This window comes from Asparagus officinalis, chromosome 7, assembly GCF_001876935.1.
Source record: "Asparagus officinalis chromosome 7, Aspof.V1, whole genome shotgun sequence".
In the NCBI taxonomy this organism is placed as follows: domain Eukaryota; kingdom Viridiplantae; phylum Streptophyta; class Magnoliopsida; order Asparagales; family Asparagaceae; genus Asparagus; species Asparagus officinalis.
In genome coordinates, this window is record NC_033800.1 from 23,991,555 (window position 1) to 24,010,474 (window position 18,920).

Here is an 18,920-nt window from a genome sequence, read left to right on the forward strand (position 1 = left end):
TTAGCGTTTTAATCCTTTCTATTTTGCAAATGTGAGAATTTGACTCCGACTTTTCTGATGTAATGTTAAACATAATCCATTTTTTCTTAAACCTATTCCAGTTATATCTCAAAATAGAACTATGTTAGGTTTATTAGTGAATTAAACAATCATTAAAAACTAAAAGTTCTAAAATTAGCTTATGAGCATAACATAACAAAAAAAATTCAGTTTGCATACCATGAGATATTTGAGTGCAAACTTTAAAAACTTTAAGGAATATAAGCGCCGCCAAAACAAGTGCGTATATAAGAGCAAAGTAATTAATCCTGGCATATATGAAGACGAGAGACTTAAGAAACTATCACCTTGTTATTACGACAATCATAAAAATAATGCAAAATAAACATCGTGCATATATAGAATGCAAGAGAAACAAATATGCACTCTCAAACCAATGTTACAAGGCACACAGTCTGCGTTTGATGATCATCATCTTGTAATTATAATATGTAAACAATCAAGTAGCAGGACTCCCTAAGAAATGTGGATGAAGTGATACAAAAAACATCACGTGAAAAGAGTCATCAACACTTCACTGTTTTCACTCAGGAAAAAAGAAATTGAAACGTGAGAAAAATTAAATGATTTGCACCAACATAGAGCAAAGTTACCACGATTTGCCAGAAGAACAGTAATATGCATATTTTTTTCAGAGCCGCATGTTGCTTTGAAAGGTTTTACCAATGGTGATGAGCACAATGCAGCTGAATTTACTCACTTTCATAGTCATCATCATCACCAAAAGAAAAGACAGAAGCATCAGCAGTAACTGGCTTAAATTCACTCACAATAGAGCTTTCCATCAATAAGGTACTTTTGATATCACCATCAGCATTCTTTGTAACCCCTTCACTTCTCAAGGAAACTCGTCCAATACCATCTCCGATAGCTTTTGTTTCTTCCTTCAAAGTTTTAATTTCAGATTCTTTCTCAATACTAGAGACTTTTGCGCTGCTCGCCGTTTGAGCGTGCTTGCTCTTTGAAGATTCAGTGCCTTCTGATTCATTATCTGAGAAGACATCATCCTTATCATGACTTCCTGCATCTTGAGTTGAGTTAGGAGATGGTTTGCTGATTACAGGTTTTTCATCAGATTCCTTATCGGCACTTACAGGTCCTTTAGCATGGTAACCATCAGAATCTACCATCACAATCTCTAGTTGGAACCCAGGAGCAGGTATTTTCCTCTGCAGCATATAAGCTTATCTTACTTTAGTTGCATGAAAATAGTGGAACTAATATCTCTAGAGAAGACTTTGTTGTTTTCACGCATGGTCAGAAACTAGTACAGAAAGGAAGTCTTTTCCAGGAGAAACTTCATGTTTTGTATTTTCCTTTAAGTTAAGAGATATTTGGACTTACAGTAGCATAAGATGAAAGAAACAGATTTTTATTTCTTTCTTTCTCCTTGCTGATGTTCATGTTGTAAGACGATAAAAATGGAAGGGGAGAAAAAGCTTGTTAGTTATCCTTGTAAGCAACAATACCTTGTCAAAATCATCAAGCTCAGAGCCATTTAGTGTCGTCCTGTTTTCAATCATTGTTGTATTCAACCAACTGTCAAAAAATGAGAGAAAAAAAAATACAGGAGATAATGAGTTCATCAATTCAAGACAAGACAGAGCTTAATGGCAAGTGTAACTAGATTACTAATATACCTTGTCAAAATGCATCTAAGATGAACATTAACTAGACAGAATCATAATAGATGTACCCAACCACCCAAATTCGTCCTGGAAAGGTTATAACAAATTTCCATTTCTCAGGAACTAAAAAGTAAAGTCAGGGCAGCACTCACCAAAAGAAATCTCCTTGACGATCACTAAAATGGATTTTGAAATCACCATCTAGCTCTGCCAATCCAGGGTGACCTGGTAAAGCAAAGATCATGATGCCCTTCTTTTTTGAGCTGAACCAGAAATCTTCAGGCTGAGAAGATGTCAGAAAATAATCATGATGGAGCATATGACTGATGTTACTTCAGGAAAAAGTAGAATGCCTTTATTTAAGAGAAAAATAGGTCCACCATATTCCATAGAAACGTATATCTTCATTAAGACGCAAATCCACACTTGCAAAACTTCTGCTTTTAATGCCACTTGATGTAAACTAGAAAATTAGAGATATATCAAGCATTTGCTTCCACCATGCTGACAAGGAAAGATCAATTTGTTTTCTTATATACATTATGTACATTAAGATGCCTATAGACATCAATCCATCACTCCCTCTAATGTTTTCATTCTTATGATTGGACCAGATATGACAGCACAACAAGTCTTTAAAAAGAGTGACACGGAAGGTACATGCATATACATTATTTCCAGATAGAAAATAAACAAATGCATATTCATGCAAATGCACATAGCCACATACTTTTCTTACATGCAAATAATAGGATAAGTTGTAATGTCTCCTACATTTTTATAACTGAATGAGAAATAACCCTTGATCTTTCATCTAGAATAACTCAATTACTTACGTCCCACTTTCTTTTGACCCTTTCCAGACTTCCTTTTTTCAAGACTTATTCAATCCAACAATTATACCTCCCCTTTCAGCCATATGCAACATCAAAAATGTCATATATACTTCAGGGAAAATAGAAAGAAAAAAAAGAACTAGCGTCCAATTAACACTACTATATTACTTTTAAAAGAAAGAAGAGAAGATAGTTTAATTACCATTAGGTCCTTAGTCTTTGGATGCCTTTTTGTTGAGAAGAGGATTCCTGGCATAGAAAAATTATGCCAACTATCACAATGAACAACGAAATACAATATAAGACAAAGAAAAATGACCTTGCATCCAGAGTCCAATGAGATTCATTGGAAAGGACAAGCAGTTATGCAATTTGGCTTAAAAGCACTCTTGTTAATATATATCTCATATTAACTTACATAAGGAATTATGAGGTATTCTCTTGATTGATGTAAAGAAAAACTCAAGAAAAACCTCATAAAAACATAACTTTCTAAGTTGCCACGCTAACTTACATAAGGAATTATCTCATGGCTATTTCTTCTTCCAAATCTCACCAGCATCTGGAGATACAACACTAACCGCATCCTTTTCCTTAGATATTTGTATATATCTATTCTAAATAATAAAAAAATGATAAAAGTAACCCAGCCAGGTCTCTCATAAGTCATAAGACTTCGCCCACGAGAACTATCTTTCACATCATTGTTGTTAGGAAGAAATTATCACATAAATATTTCTTGTTCCAACTTCTAAGTTGCACCAGTATCTGGTGATATGAATTTAACTCTTTCAATTGGCGTGTATACATCAACCCATTCTGAATACGGGTCCATGATAAGAGTAACCAATGCATGTATCTTGTAAGCATAGAGTCTAATCTGGTCTGATTTCATAAAAACTACCTACAGAGTTCTGATCCATGTTCAGGACTTTGCTCAACAAAAAGCTATCTTCCAAGATGCCAGTGTATTTTACCCAGCCTTTTATCTCATAAAGAACACAAACTATCCACAAGGCAGGCTAGATAAAATGTGAAAGCTGTAGTCTCAACATTATCAGCATCTTCATATGTCATATGTCTTAAGTTTCCGTACTTAATATGTGATTGCTTGGATCAAACAAACCCCAAACTACATTTCTTTGGTATATGCACCCTGCCACCAGCTATAGAGATCATAATGTGTCATGAAATTATTTCGAACTATTCGTAGATCATTCTATCCTTCTATTGTTTTAAAACTGGTAAACTGGAAACCATTCATGTCATACATACAGTTACAACACTACAGGAAAAGCATTATTATAATATATTAATATACATACATCACTTACAAAGACATCAAAATGGTAAATAAGAAACTATTCATATCGTACAATTCTCTACAGGAAAAGAATCTCTAACACGCGCGTACACAACATTTGCAAAGACATCAAGTAAAATGGAGAACTTCTAAACTTCAATAATCCTAACTCTAGGCTCTAGCAAAGCATAAGAGCACTTCACTAGACAAAACTTCATTTCATATACACCATAGTCAACTTACATCAACCATGACATTGACCCAATAAATTGAAAAAAAAGGACCATTTAATGCTTTATTAATTTACAACAACAAGACAAAATAAGATTAATGGAGTTTGGAAATCGTGCACCTATCATGAGATGATGCTGATGACTTTCTAAGACCAGATATGCTAAGCTAAACTGCAAACTATGTGCATTATATATGAGACGTCAATAGGTACATACCAGTATGATCTGAAATAGTGATCGATGGTCTGATCCAATAAGGACAGTTAATAAGACGGAATCCCTTGAGCGTGCACCTAAAGAAACAATTCCATATTAATTTGTTAATAGAACAGCTAAGAGTTTCTGAAATACAAGTGCGCTGATGGACTAAGAGAGTTAGCAAAGAAGAGAACATCTTAAGTACCTGCGGCTTTGTTGAACTTCGCCATTGAAGTATGTTAAGATTCTCTCGAAGTATTTAACATACCTCTACAAAAGTCAACCAATAGTCAGACATGCTTTTAATATGCTTTGTTTTTTGATTCATAATATATAAGGAATGAATATACTGACGATTTGACTTGGGATGACAATACCCTTTCTGTCTATGCATCTTTTCTCATTGAAGTGATTTATAGCCTCTTCAGCACTCAGAAAAAACTGCAAGAAAATATGGGTAACTGCATCATGCAGCAGGCAGTAGAGAAATAAATTAATGATCACTGTCTATCTGCTCAGCACTAAATTCTAACAAATAACACTAGGATACCTTCAAAAATACTAATAGGCTACAAATCATCAACCCAGTCCTCCCCAGACCAGCTTTGCAGTGAACAGCAACCACATTACCTTCATCCTCCTTCAACCATGAGGAAGCATTTTGGCAAAATGATAGTATAACGTGGATAGGAGGACAATTATGGTCATCAAAGGGGAAAAAAGCAACCTAAGAAGAGAAAAATTGTTAACAGAAAAATATCGTGAGACGAAATAAATCGATTCAGTACATCTGTAGATGCTGTCAGTTTGCCCAGTTTGAGCATTGCTTATACTGCATCAAATGCATAAATGGTGATTTTCAATAATTAATTGCATTCATACCTTTCCCTGAAATAGCGATGCATTGTACAGCCTCTCAGAACAAAGGTTATAAACTTTGTATTTATCCTACAGAAACATTAACTCAGTCAGAACTTTCTGCAAGAAATAGTCCATATTGAACTAGCAAGAGATCACTAAATATGTTGATCTATAGCCTTCAAAAGGGCAACCTTGCGCAGGAAGTAAAAAGTAAAGTAAAGATAAAAAAGACTTAATGGATAGACACATGTTTACCGATTGGACTAACGGACTAACCATGGCACTGGTTCATATCTATGGGAAAGAAAAAGAAATATTCCACATAATTTTTCAGAACGTAAACTATCCAAAAGTAATTAGTAGAAACTGGCGAATGACAGAAAGGAACCTTATTTGGAGACAGTACACATATGCATCACCCTACAACTAGTAGCAGCAAGGAAATGGACAATTAACAAACAGCTGCGATTACTCCCCAAAAGCCAATATCTACATCAGCTACCCTTTCACTTAATCTGATATAATGAGGAACATCTATTAAAGAGTGCATGATAACAAGAATTCTAATGATAACCAAAGAAAACCTAATTAGTTTGCTTACGGTTCTGAATGGATTAAAGAAAGAAAGCTATGTACATGTTTTTCATTATAGGAGACCTTAACTAACCAAGAGAGTTTACTAATTATAGACACAACTCACACAAGAACTGGCTAAATTTGAATAGCAAACGCAAACAACTGCTATAGGACATCTTTTTCCAACTATCTTAACAGAGCGTATAGAACCATCAGGTACTGTTCAGTACTGATGGTTACTATGCAAAATTCCTCCTCTTTACTCACTTTACTAACAGCGAAAAAGTTAACACATACAAGAAAGCCCTTAATTAAGAATTGGTCCTATTCCCCAAAACTTGATGCACCCTCTCTCCAGTCATGCATTGTTTCTCATCTGAATCTTACATGTATATACAGGCAAAACGTAATCTCAGCATAGGCACTTCTTACAGTAGCATCTCATACGATAAAAACATAATAAAACCCTAAATTAAACATAAAACATGACAGAACCAAGAAATTGGCTGTGATACCTTGTGATGTGTTTCAAAAAACTTAATCACTTCTTCCATATGATTACGATAAAATCCCTGGAGAATAAGAATGTAGGACTAAATTAGAAAAGATCTTTGCAGAAACCTCTCATTTAACTCCAAAGCTGATTACTTTCGCTTAATTACCTCTACATATCCAAGAAAACCAGAGCTCATATCACCACCGGGAAAACCCATTGCAATTATATTATCTGTGATATATGTCATATCCAAATCAAACCCATCTTCCTGTGGAAAAGAATGTCGAAATATAAGTCTTAGCCATAAGGAAGAATTCTGCAAAACAGCTTGCATTTATATTTCACATGTCACGTTTTCAGAATGTTAACAATGAATACTTGAAGATCAGCAGCATCCATTAAAAAAAACTTCATCAGCGAATCTAAATTATGGTTGTGGTTATGTTTATAATAAATGAAATTGGCTAGCCATCCAAATTAAGCACTCAGAGCGTGTCTCAAATGACTAACTCTTTATTAAGGTTCGGTAATATTTGAGATGATTTAATGGAGGCTAAAACAGGACGCTCAGTGAGGAGTGGCTTCCCTTTTGATATCTTTTCAGTTCCCCTTTCAGTTGGTCAGTTTATATTCATCTGGTATGGTCAGTTTTAGAGCAAGACCACTATTTACCAGAGCAGCATCAGACATTTCACTTTAGGGACATTAGAAACCAACCTCTAGTCATTTAATGTTTGGCTAGATTTCAGCTGTTTATGAACTGTCACCATTTAGCTAACAAGAAGAAGCTCCCAGATATAAGCTGTGAACTGGATCTAGCATAATTAAGAGATAAAGACATGACAATCACATGGAGAAGGAGGTTGAGTTGGTTATAAAAGAATAAAGCATACATGATATATCACAAAAAGCCTCAAACTTGAAGGTTAAAATAATATACATGATTACTTAGTACCATAAAGCTAATAACTCAAAAGCACAAAGGGTTAAAAGATTGACATAACTGAAGTGAAATCATGTCGAATCTATAAAATGACTGTCTATGAGAATGTTATGTTTGTTTGTTCATTGCTTGTTCAAGGCCAGAACAAAGGAGAATTCTGTTAGCTAGCCAGCAGAATAAAACTTGGTTAAATCTCCGTGAAATTAATCTAAATAATACAAGTTAGATCATCTCCAACAAGACACATTAGAAAAATTCTACCCTTATGCACAATCAAGTGAACAAAGGTGGTACGTTAGGCCCTTGCAAGGAGGACACATAATATGTTGAAGCCTTCCCAGAGCAATCATAACTGCACAAGGAGGGGTTAGCGCTTCAAAGGAAGATGCAGTGCCAAATATAGATGTGTTATGGGGCTATTGCAGAACAGGTAAGAAGTTAATCCACGAGAGTAGAATTAAATACATTGAGACACACAATGGCTAGAAGATTAGCTACTCAAATGAGGGTCACTTCAAAGAAATTGGATAGACTGGTCAACGTAAATGATTAAAAGAAATTTTAGCATAATTAGTTTCCAAGAAACTAAATGAAATGCACATCATAAACTTGTTAAATAAAAGGAAAAAGTACAAAAGTTGGTAATAAATACTCTTAAACAAAATTTTTGGAAATAGAAAAATAGTAAAAACATATGCACCGCAACTAGGTTACGTGAAAAAATTAAGAGGGGCTTTTTTTGGGTGCATATGGATATATTAGAAAATTCCAGGAAGAAGAATACTAGTTCTAGGAGGAGACTCAACTGTTATGTTGGTCAAGATAACATGGAAATGAGAAGGTGCATGGGTACATAACAAATGTGGAATAGACAGCTACTCGCGTGTAGGGTGATAGATACTGATAAAGTTCTAAACTTTCTAACACTGAGATAAATAAGGAATATAAGAAAATTTATAATTAAAAAAGAACATAAACTTGTGTGGTACTCCAGAAATTAAGAAAAAATATGGTTCCTAAATTATGCAGAAAATGTGAGTGCATTTTACTATAATATCTATCAAATGTTTTCATAATTTGAAATTTTATCAGCTTTCTCCTTAATAAATTGATTTTCGTCATTAAAAGTGACGGATATCAAACAGAATCTACAATGGAATATATAAAAGGTGACAGACAGTAGAAATGGAATACATTGATGACTATGAAACACCCAATCATCTCAAGGTTAATTATAAACGAAAACAATACATCACAATACACTAGTTTCAACTTCCAGCAAGTTTACCTGGTACCTTCTTTTGTTTTGAGATACAACATGGCGAGCCTTGACCTGGACAGCTTTCACTGCATTAAGAGATGAGTCCACTAAGCCTTTTGTTAAGGATACCACACTGCCAGACTGTGCATTTGTTGGGTTATCAGCATTTTCATCTTGTGCGGAACTTTTGTTAGACAAGCGTGATCCAAGTCCACCAGTAAAACGTGTAAAAGTTGACATTACTGCATTTCCAGACTGTGGATCTCCCTGCCCCGACTGTTGTAGCTTTTTTAAGCTCCTGGCCCATGAGGATATACCAGAAGCAGATAATATTGATGATTTCCCTCCAGTAGGAATATCATGTTGAGTAGCAGAATGCTGAATGTCTGGAGCAGCAACAATTGGTGAAGATGATGAATCAACTTGATGTGACTCCATTCAGACTATAGGCTTCCCATACGTTTGTAGGAGCAAGTTGTTAAAACCCCAGCATTATAGTATGCTTATGATTGGACTATACCTGCAGATGATTTTAATAAGAATGACCTTATTTATATCCTTTATTTTAAATGTTACCTTCAAAGAATTAATCTTTGTACATAGCAATTTATATTTAGCCAAATACCAATTAATTAATCAAAACCTATCATAACCCCCAAAAAACCCACAGATATCATATAGCCCAAAATTTCCAGTAGAGTTTGCAACTTTGCATATCTCAGCCGTCTGCACATTTTCCTCTTTACCAAAAACTAACCCCATATGAAACATGTTTGCCAGTTTGAGCAGTCCAGAAGGTATATTCAGTAGTTATACTAAAATTGAGAGAAATGCTTGGCTTTGTTAGTTAATCTTAATCCTTGTGCAAGATTTTCGAAAATAAAAAAAAATCTGTAAATTTGAAGCTTCAAACTAATCCATATAGACATCAACTTGTAGTAGACATTAACACTTGGTAGCTAAGTTTGCAGTGTCTCCCATACAGGGACGAGTCTAGGAATGTTCAGCTGGGGGTGCTCAGCGTTAGAAATGAGTAAATAAACTCAAGCTTCTGATCAATTAAACCATTATTTTTGTTTTATTGTTCAAGAGGATTATCCTCCGTAAATTTAATGATACAGAGAATCCATATAACACATTTTCCACCCAATAAGTTAATTAAACCCAATTAATAAGCTAATTAGTTACGAATAAACTAATTTAAAAGTTAATAACTTAAACAAATTTGATGATACATTGCCTCTACTATTATTTTTAAAAGCTAAAAGAAAACTCAGTTAAAATATCCCAACAATAATAATATAACAACTTGAAAGGTAGTATTTAAACATCAGGTTTTAAGAAATTGAGGCCCTAATTCACTAAGCTATTCTCTCACCCAAAAAACAAGAAGAAACCCTTAATTTTTATCTTTTTTCTCTCTTTATTGTCAGCCAAAACACAGTCACAAATATACACACCATTGTGTTAGGCATTTGTTCCATTAGTTGACTATTTGTTTGCCTTGAGTGTTATACATTATACAAGGATTCCTTTTACAAAGAGATCTCTCCAATATAAACTCGTGTCTAGAAGGCCCTGTACCCACTACAATTCTTATAGGATCATATCTTATTTCAACTAGGATATGTGACGGTTCTGGGTTCTCACACGGGCCACTTCCATTATTGGGTCCTACGGTAATTCGAAGGCTATGAACAAATAACCCTCACATACCCTAAGTTTAGTGGCCTACAAATTATTAATACACGCTCATATATAATAAAGTCTTTCTTTTTTTTTGTTGGGGGGGGGGGGGGCTTAAAGATCCAACAAGGGCAAGCAACGCTGAATATGGACTGCTCAATAAATGATTGATTCCCAAGTTCAATCATGAAACCTTGTGATGCCACTATTATAAAAACTAGAAGTTAATTATGTTTGCTGGCAAATTGTTAAGCTTCGATCCAAGAATCCAGTAATGGTTAAAGAAAGGATTTGTAAACTCAGAAGGAATTTTTTTCAGAGAGGTGTTCACTAAAACAGATGTTATCACCTAATCATCAAGAGCCAAGTTTTTCAAGTTTTTCGTAAAGCGGACGCCAGGTGGGGGGGGGAGGGGTATAACTATGCCTCTGGTAATGGATCTTGGAATGGAAAACCTAGAAACTTTCTCTATTGTTTCTGGAGAGAGTACCTAAGATCAAGGGAGCTTACCTCCCTAGTGCAACTATTGGCATAGCAAACAGAAAGCGCATAAACTTAGAAGGGTAATCAATTTGTGGTAAAATAGATTTAGAAAGGCTCTTCTAGCTAGTTGTAATAACTTTTGGGTTCTCTCCAAATGCAGAAGAAAAAGGAGGAGAATACACTTTCCAAGATGTATATCACTCTTTAAGACGCAGAAAGGAACAGTCTCTGAATTTCTTACAAGAGTGGGAAACTGCGATGATTACACTAGATAGTTAAAGATGACAGTGGGAACTATAAGCACATTTTCAGTTAGATCCATGAAGTGGTTTTTAACTCGAGAGGTCGACATTGCAGGATAGCAAATAGATCTGTCATTCTAAGAAAATCTTAAGGTCAAACACTTTCTTTGGTTAGCCAACAGAAAATCAATCCTCACATAGGCAAACCTAGCCAAAAGGGAATGGAAAGGGCTAAATTGTAGTTGTGTATGCTGATAGTACGAAGAGTTGAGTGTCATTTGTTTGCTCGCTGACTCTATTCCAGCAAATTACATGAGTACACTCTAGAAGGTTCTCGACCTTGTCCTTCCTCTTTGGGTATTTAATATATCTACTCTCACAGAATTTTTACTAGAAAACTACATCTGATATAGGATATGCATGCCACAGCAGTTTGTTGGGTTATTAGAGAGAGAAATAGAAGAATCTTCAAAGACAACTGTGCCTATATTGATCAAACTCATCGATACATCCATCAGCAGAATACATAAGGGATGAATTAAGACACATAAGTTAAAGCAAGGCAACGGCTACAAAGATGAGGATTAAGCACTCAGGTGTCTGGCATTTCACCCCATCTTGCGCTTCGATGTATATATTGGCTCCTAGGGTTCAAGTGTACACGAGGAGGCGCTTCTCATTTAATTAAAATCTTTTAAATGAAACACGGGGCAATCTCCCACCATTTCTTTATACAAAAAATCACCAAGATAACAGGCTACACTCAGTCCTTCCTCAAACAAAGATAATACAACTACTTAGCCAGTAATCTCACCATGCGAGAATAATTTATTCTGAGAGATAATACAGAATGTGCTATAAAATTTTGTTATTATTTAGTGATGCATTTTTCTAAATTCTGCGATCGCCCACAAAGATTAACCATTCTTACAGCGTCAAATCCGAGTTTGCTTGCATAGTAACTTCATCAAGAGAGAATCAAATAGTTGACTTAGAATCAAATAGCTGACTTATTATAAATATAACGGACAAATTTTCAAAACCAACCTATTTGGACTTTTATTCCCCAAAAACGACCCCATTCAAAAATAATTGCAAAAACCGACCTGGTTTCAGCCTCAGCGCTGAAACCAGGTCGGTTTTTGAAAAAAACTCTCCGAAACTTCACGGGAGTTGAACTCCCGTGAAGTTTCATAGTTCAAAAAACTTCACGGGAGTTCAACTCCCGTGAAGTTTCGGAGAGTTTTTTTCAAAAACCGACCTGGTTTCAGCGCTGAGGCTGAAACCAGGTCGGTTTTTGCAAATAAAACTGAATGGGGTCGTTTTTTGGGAATAAAAATCCAAATAGGTTGGTTTTGAAAATTTGTCCTAAATATAACCAATGCAATACTTGATTAAAATGATAAACTTCAGATATAATTTAATTCCTGAGATCGCCAAAAAAAGGCAAAAAACAGGATGCCAGTACCATTGCTTTGTGATTAGATCCACTGAAAAAAAAACCTAGATCTAGAAAAGCACAGATAAAAATAACAAATCGTATGAAAATCTCAAGAAAATTACAAAAATCCCAGGTCAGATCCCCAAAAGTCGAACAAAAACAGTGCTCAATTCGATAAAAGAGCAATACCTCTCCCAAAAATTCGCAGTTTGACATGGACATTGAAAAGTCGCGCCCTAATCAGCCATTATAGAGTTTGATTTGAGTTGCAGAAAGGAGATCAGCGAACCCAAAACTGGAATGAATGTAAGGCCTTTTTTTCCCCCGTAATGTGAATGTTAAGCATGGTAATATGTTCTAAAATGGTTATGTTTTTAATTAACAAAAAAATGGAGATTAGGTTTAAGGGGCTGTTTGGTTATTTCCTAAAAAACCAAAAAATAGAAATGGAAACCAATAAAACTCAAAAAGTACAATTTCACACATTTCCATCCCTAAAACTCACCCACAATATCTAATAAAATATTATTTTTATCCAATAATTTGTCCATCACATCTAATAAAATATTATTTTCATCCAACAACTCATCTATCACATCCACCACATTTAATAAAATATTATTTTCATCCACAACATCATTCAACTCATCTCATCTCATATTTAAAAATTACTCACATCATCCAATAAGATTGTGACAACTCATCTCATCTATTTAAAAATTACTCACATCATCCAATAAGATTGTGACAACTCATCTCATCTCATTAACATTTTATTTTTTTGTTTTCATTTTTTTGTTTTCCTCCCAAAAAGCTAGGAAAACAATTTCCTTAAGTGTGGGTCACATCATCCAATAACATAATGACAACTCATATCATCTCATATATTTTGTTATTTTTAAGAAATAACCAAGCAAAAGAAAACAACCTATTACAAGAAATAAGTTTCTTATAATTTATTTCATTATTTTTTCGCCAACCAAACAACATCAAAACAAGTTTTCTTAAAAAATCTTATAATTTATTTCATTATTTTTTCGCCAACCAAACAACATCAAAACAAGTTTTCTTAAAAAATCACTCGCATCATCCTATAATAAGGTGACAACTCATCTTCATTTCTTTGATTTCCTTCTTTTTTTAACAAACCAAACACTCCCAAAATAATTCTTTAATTTAATAGTTTTCCATTTATTTGATTTTCAATTTTTTTAGGCAAACAAACAGGCGCTAATTATAAAAACTATTTATTAAAATAACATAAAATATTGAAAGCCCCCATGAGAACATAAAATATTGGGTTTTTGAAATTAAAAAAAACCTTTACAATAGCTTGAAAATACAAAAGTCACATTTAGAGTTCAAATGATACAAAAACTGGTCTTCCAAGGGGTGTTCTGACTGTAATAGCTACCTCGACATATTTTCTGGTCAAATTTTGATGAAATCTTCACAATACCTTTGGAAACACATCAAAAATATATGTCAAGTTGGGTTAATAAGACATTTCATGCGCAATTTTTAAGGGTACTTCAGGGATCTCGATTATAATTTCATTTAAAAAATAGGTCACGGTGCTTTATTGCAATAAAAAATGCTTTAAAGATAGTTTCTATAATAATTAAACTTTAAAGTTTTTTTTTCTTTTGTATTCTCACCCTATTTTAGAGGTATTTTTTTGTGGGGGAAAACCCCAAAAAATATTATAAACCTTTTAAGAATTTTTTTAATAATCTGCTTTATGTTATGTTAACACTAATGAGAAAAAATATAAACACCCAAAGAAAATCTTACTAAGATGAGAGTAGAACTTGATATATGTCTCACTATCAATTTTAAATCTATATAATTATATAAAATATTTGTGCGATCAGAAAACACAAAAACTAAATATTATAGTTGGTGCATACAATACAAAACATTAACTTAAAATATGTTTAGGACAAATATAAATTTTTTTATTATGATTTTCTATGAAGGATCATTTGTTTTTTAAGTAAACTGAACATGGTAATTCCTTTTTTAATTATTCTTACTATAAAATGAGTTTCGGAAAAAAAACTCATTTAAATAAGTTCATATTGTTAAAAAATAATGTTATTGTAGCAAAAAAAACATTTGCTAATAAAATATTTTAAACAAATATTTTTATTAACTAACACTGCGTTATAACTAATCATATTATTTAATCTTAATCATAATCATCATTTAAGCAAACAACAAAAACATATTCCCTAGAGAAAATTATTTTGAACCGCACACAAATTGATACCTATTATGAAAGTAACGGTCAAATTAAATACAGAACAATTTGATGGAAACCACTCTAATTCTGAAATCAAACCTTTTATTTATTACTCAAAATGAAATCAAACTTTGTATTACAAACACGGCAATTTCTAGCGTACTAACTTCCTTCGTATTTTCATGTTGGGCTTTTCATGCCACCGAAAAGTGCTAGACTTAGCTCGGGGCCCAAAAGAAAACCATGTGGCCATATTGCCCCCAGTATTTCAAAGAGTGTACCTTTTAAAGTGGGCGTCGAACAAACAATAAAAGAAAGGGGAAAAAATTCAAATCACTTAATTTCGTGATTTTGGAGCTTGTTTGGATTTGTACCCAGCGAATGGAAGTTAAGGGGCTGTTTTGTTCAATTTGTATTATAAAAGAGAGGAAAAAGAGAAGTATTCAAAATTTGATTTCCTTGTATTTCTATAAAATTTGTAGGAAAAATTTATCAAACTCAAAAGAGTATCATATTTCCTTGTTTTTTTACTTCGATGCAGTTCGGTTCCTAGCATGATGTCAGTGTGGTTCGGTTGACAATTTTTGGTTGAAATCCGACCTACTGACCGTATGCTTAGGCCTAGTTAGGGGAACATAGTATAAGTTAAGTTGAGGGAAGGTAACGTAACATGTAAAATTTATTTGGGAAATTAGTAAGTGTAACAAATTTAACCCCGTCGGAAAAGTTTAATAAAATGAAAGCAAGGGAAGGAAATGTATGTAAAGTTATATAAATAACTTTACATATTAGTGAGTCATTTTATTAAATACAAGATAAATGGTCTCTTTGTTGATGTTAAATATCACACAGCTAAATAAAGTCACGGAGTTTGCAAGGGGCCGCTTTCTTCTTCGACTTTATGCCTGATTCTGGGGTTAAGATGATTGAGCAATCTGCACACAAAGAGTCGTAAGAGGGCGGAGATAAATTCCCCCGTGGCACCTCCGACGATCAAGTCGTTAATGAACTTGAGCTTCAGTGGAATAACAGAACTATGTGTTCTTGTTTTTTGTGTAGTGTATGCTCTTGGGGGTTTTAGATTGCGAACCTTTGGCTATAGCGAATAGCATCTATATTTATAGGGGATGTCAAGGGAATGTTGGTCACTCCATGAGTCTACAATAAGACGGTAGTGAGGCGGTGATGAGGAGTGAGTTAGAAAATAAGTCATCATTTGATCCACACGTGTTGATTTGTGAGTGGCGGGAGATCACTTCGGCAGCATTGGGAGCCAACAGCCAACAAGTCTTCAAGACTGTTGAGGAGTGACACTTAATGATGATCATCAAAGATTAAACAATGTTGAGAAGTGACACATATGCTGACAGATTTGAGATAAGGGCAATCCTTTAGCTTCGTCGAGAAGCAAAGCTCATAGGGTCATATCTTCGAGTTGCTGACTTTCGTGTCGACCGACACCATCTTTCGCATCGACTCAGGAGTGTCGGCACGACCGACTGGTTGGAATGTCATCTCGTCTCAGCTAATAACTGTCTCTCGAGTCGATATAAAGATGTTGACTCGTTTGGGAGGTCAGGATCTTTTATGTCGATTGTCACCGCTTCTCATGTCGACACTAGGGTGTCGGCTTATCGGGCTGGTTAAGATGCTAACTCATCAAGTCATATATTCATGGAACAGATATATATTTTACATTATCTTTTTTCCAACAGGCACAAGTTATTAATTCCCAAGCAAGAAGAAAAAGTCTAATAACTTTTCCTACACCTCGTTACCCTCAGTCCAAATGAGCTCTTGACGTTTATTTGCCTTTTAATCAGAAATAAGAAAAAAAATTTTTTATCCACTTTTTTTGGCGTACACTGTATCCACTTTTTTGCGTTTGACGATAATCAAGTATGAAGAAGAACGAGCTCACCTGTGTGTGGAGAGGCGACGCGAAGAAACTCGCCTGACGAAGGCGAGGTCGAGCTCGCCTAACAGAGGCGAAGAAGCTCGCCTAATGCATTCGAGGACCTCGCCTGAAACGCTAGTGTGGCAATCAAGGGGGCGAGGGAGCTTGCCTGAAGGAGGGCGTGGAGCTCACCTGAAGATTGAGGGGAACTGGGCGCGGAGCTCGCTGCGGGCGAGATGGTGGACTTCGAGCTCGCCTGCCGCCCATGAGCTCGCTTGTCGAAGGAGTAGCTCGCCTGGAGGAGCATGGATAGATCTCGCATGATCTAGTGGAAGCCAGCTAGAGCTCGCTGGCAGAACGAGCCCTAGGGTTTCCCTATAAAAGGGAAACCATGTTCACGATAGCTGTGAGCTCATCTTGGCGATTTAACAGAAGAGGGTTTTCTTCTGTGGTGGCGGTGGCTCTTCTCAAGGTTTATTGAGAAGTGATTTTTTCGCAGAAAAATTGCACAAGGGTATTGTAGTATTTATTATAGTGATGAGTTGTTACTATGAGAGATCTCAAGTTTGAGATCTTATCTTTTACAAGCTTTGTAATTTTTTATGGTTAAATAAGAAATTATTTGTGTGGCTCCTGTGGACGTAGGCAAGTTTGCTGAACCACGTAAATTTGTTATCTCGTCTTATCTACTTTTTGTTTTATCTGTGTATTCATTATTGCCTTTATTGGTTGGTTTGAGTTTGGTGTAAACTCAAGCTAGGTTGTTTTCTCTCGGGATTAATTTGCTTCTGCAGTGGTGTGGACGTCACTCGCACCTAACAATTGGTATCAAAGCCCCTTATCAGATTGGTGGTGGTAGAATTTCCGATTTGAGGTGGTGTTTGGTTATTATGTGGTGCACACAAGATATTTGTTAAATTTTCTGAGAGAGACGGTATTACTAAACAAGCGGAGAATGACGTCTACTAGTAAAACAGTTAAAGTTGGAAAGTATGAGATCGAGAAATTTAATGGGAAGAATGATTTTTTCTATTGGAGGATGCAGATGAAAAATTTGCTAATTCGCAGAAATTGCACAAGGCTTTGGCTGGAAAAGAGAAGAAGCATAAGTGTATGTCTGATGATGATTGGGAGGAGATGGATCTAGAAGCACGGGCATCGATTATCCTTTGCCTTGAAAGGGATGTAGCTTTCTTGATAGATGGAGAGGAAACGACTGCGGGCGTGTGGTTGAAGTTAGAAAGCACATTCATGACGAAGAGTCTAATGAACCGGATCTATTTGAAATCCAAATTGTATACTTACAAGATGGAGGAGGGCTCATTAATCCGGGAATACATCAACAAGTTCGATAGGATAATATCGAATCTGAAGGACATCGATATGACTGTAGAAGATGAGGATCAGACACTTCTACTACTTCTATCTCTGTCGAAGTCTTATGAGAATCTGGTACAAACATTGATGCTTGTGAGAGATAATTTGACGATGGATGAGACTAGAACGACGCTTCTAGCGGATGATCTCCGGAAAATTACAACTAGTGACATGGCCACTAGTGGTAACAAGGAGCAAGCTCAGTGACTGTTTGCTAGAGGAAGGGGTAACGAGCGAAGAAAAAACAAGGGAGGAAAGTCTAGATCAAAATCGAGACCTCTTGTGAGAAGACCATGTTTCAAATGCTATGAGCTAGGGAATTTCAAGGTCGATTGTCCCAATAAGAGAGCAGGTGGGAAAAAGAACAACAATAAGACTGAGAGGAGAGAAGGCAAGGAAGAGGCGAGTTACGTCTCGGAGGAAGGGAGCGATAAAGAATGCTACGTTGTTACGGGTGGCGAAGATATTATTAGTATGATATGCCCTAGAGACCAATCACAGAGATGATTGTGTTTAATTTATGTTTATGCAACTTCTATGAATAATCTGTTATTCGGTCCCTTGAATAAATCACTTATTATGGATCATTAAGTATGTGACTTGAACGTGAAACTCTGTAATTAGATTGTGATGTTATTCTAAATAGTCCTTATCTTTTGTCATTGGTTGGGAGACTAATGATTTTATAGGCAGTATGTGGATTGATTGATGATCATGTTTCACGGATCATGGATATGAGATATCAAGTCAATCACATGGGTATATGTTGGTGAACATGATACTGGACTGACCCGCTATGAAACACTGCATGGATTATATGTGTCATTAGTAGGTTTCATACAGTGATTATGTTCGATCTTTTGACCTGAGATTATCACGGTTTCCTACATGAGGATTGTATACTTTGATGTTACCAAACGTTTCCCTAAACGGATAATAATAAAGGTATCAATCGGGTATGCTATGAATCATGCAGAGGGATGTGAATGGTCAAGATGGAATTTTTCCCTCTCATATAAATAAGAGTATGATATCTCTGGGCCCCTCGAAGAAGATAGACTGAGAAAGTGCAAGGCCATGCCTAATTAGTTGAGAGTCAACTATTAAAAAGCCAGTCTAACTTCAAGTGCGAGAAATTAAATGTTGAATTGTAT

General features: G+C 35.3%; 1 protein-coding gene across 1 annotated transcript; it reads right to left on the bottom strand.

Moving 5' to 3' along the window:
• LOC109849349 (phosphatidylinositol 3,4,5-trisphosphate 3-phosphatase and protein-tyrosine-phosphatase PTEN2A-like) lies at positions 373 to 12,596 on the bottom strand. Its single transcript, XM_020419170.1, has 13 exons — positions 12,437 to 12,596; positions 8,423 to 8,915; positions 6,358 to 6,459; positions 6,211 to 6,267; positions 5,141 to 5,206; positions 4,809 to 4,985; positions 4,613 to 4,699; positions 4,464 to 4,528; positions 4,277 to 4,353; positions 2,727 to 2,773; positions 1,841 to 1,971; positions 1,530 to 1,599; positions 373 to 1,229 (listed from the first exon to the last, which is right to left on the bottom strand). Exons 2-13 carry the CDS (start codon positions 8,831 to 8,833, stop codon positions 753 to 755), a joined length of 1,767 nt encoding a protein of 588 aa, XP_020274759.1. The 5' UTR covers positions 8,834 to 8,915; positions 12,437 to 12,596; the 3' UTR covers positions 373 to 752.

Excerpts from the sequence above, each read along its gene's own strand:
- LOC109849349 (XM_020419170.1), bottom strand. The coding sequence starts at position 8,833 with ATGGAGTCACATCAAGTTGATTCATCATCTTCACCAATTGTTGCTGCT. Across the intron at positions 5,207-6,210 it reads TTTTTGAAACACATCACAAG|GATAAATACAAAGTTTATAA; the intron begins GTATCACAGCCA and ends ATGTTTCTGTAG. Across the intron at positions 4,986-5,140 it reads CATCGCTATTTCAGGGAAAG|GTTGCTTTTTTCCCCTTTGA; the intron begins GTATGAATGCAA and ends TTCTCTTCTTAG.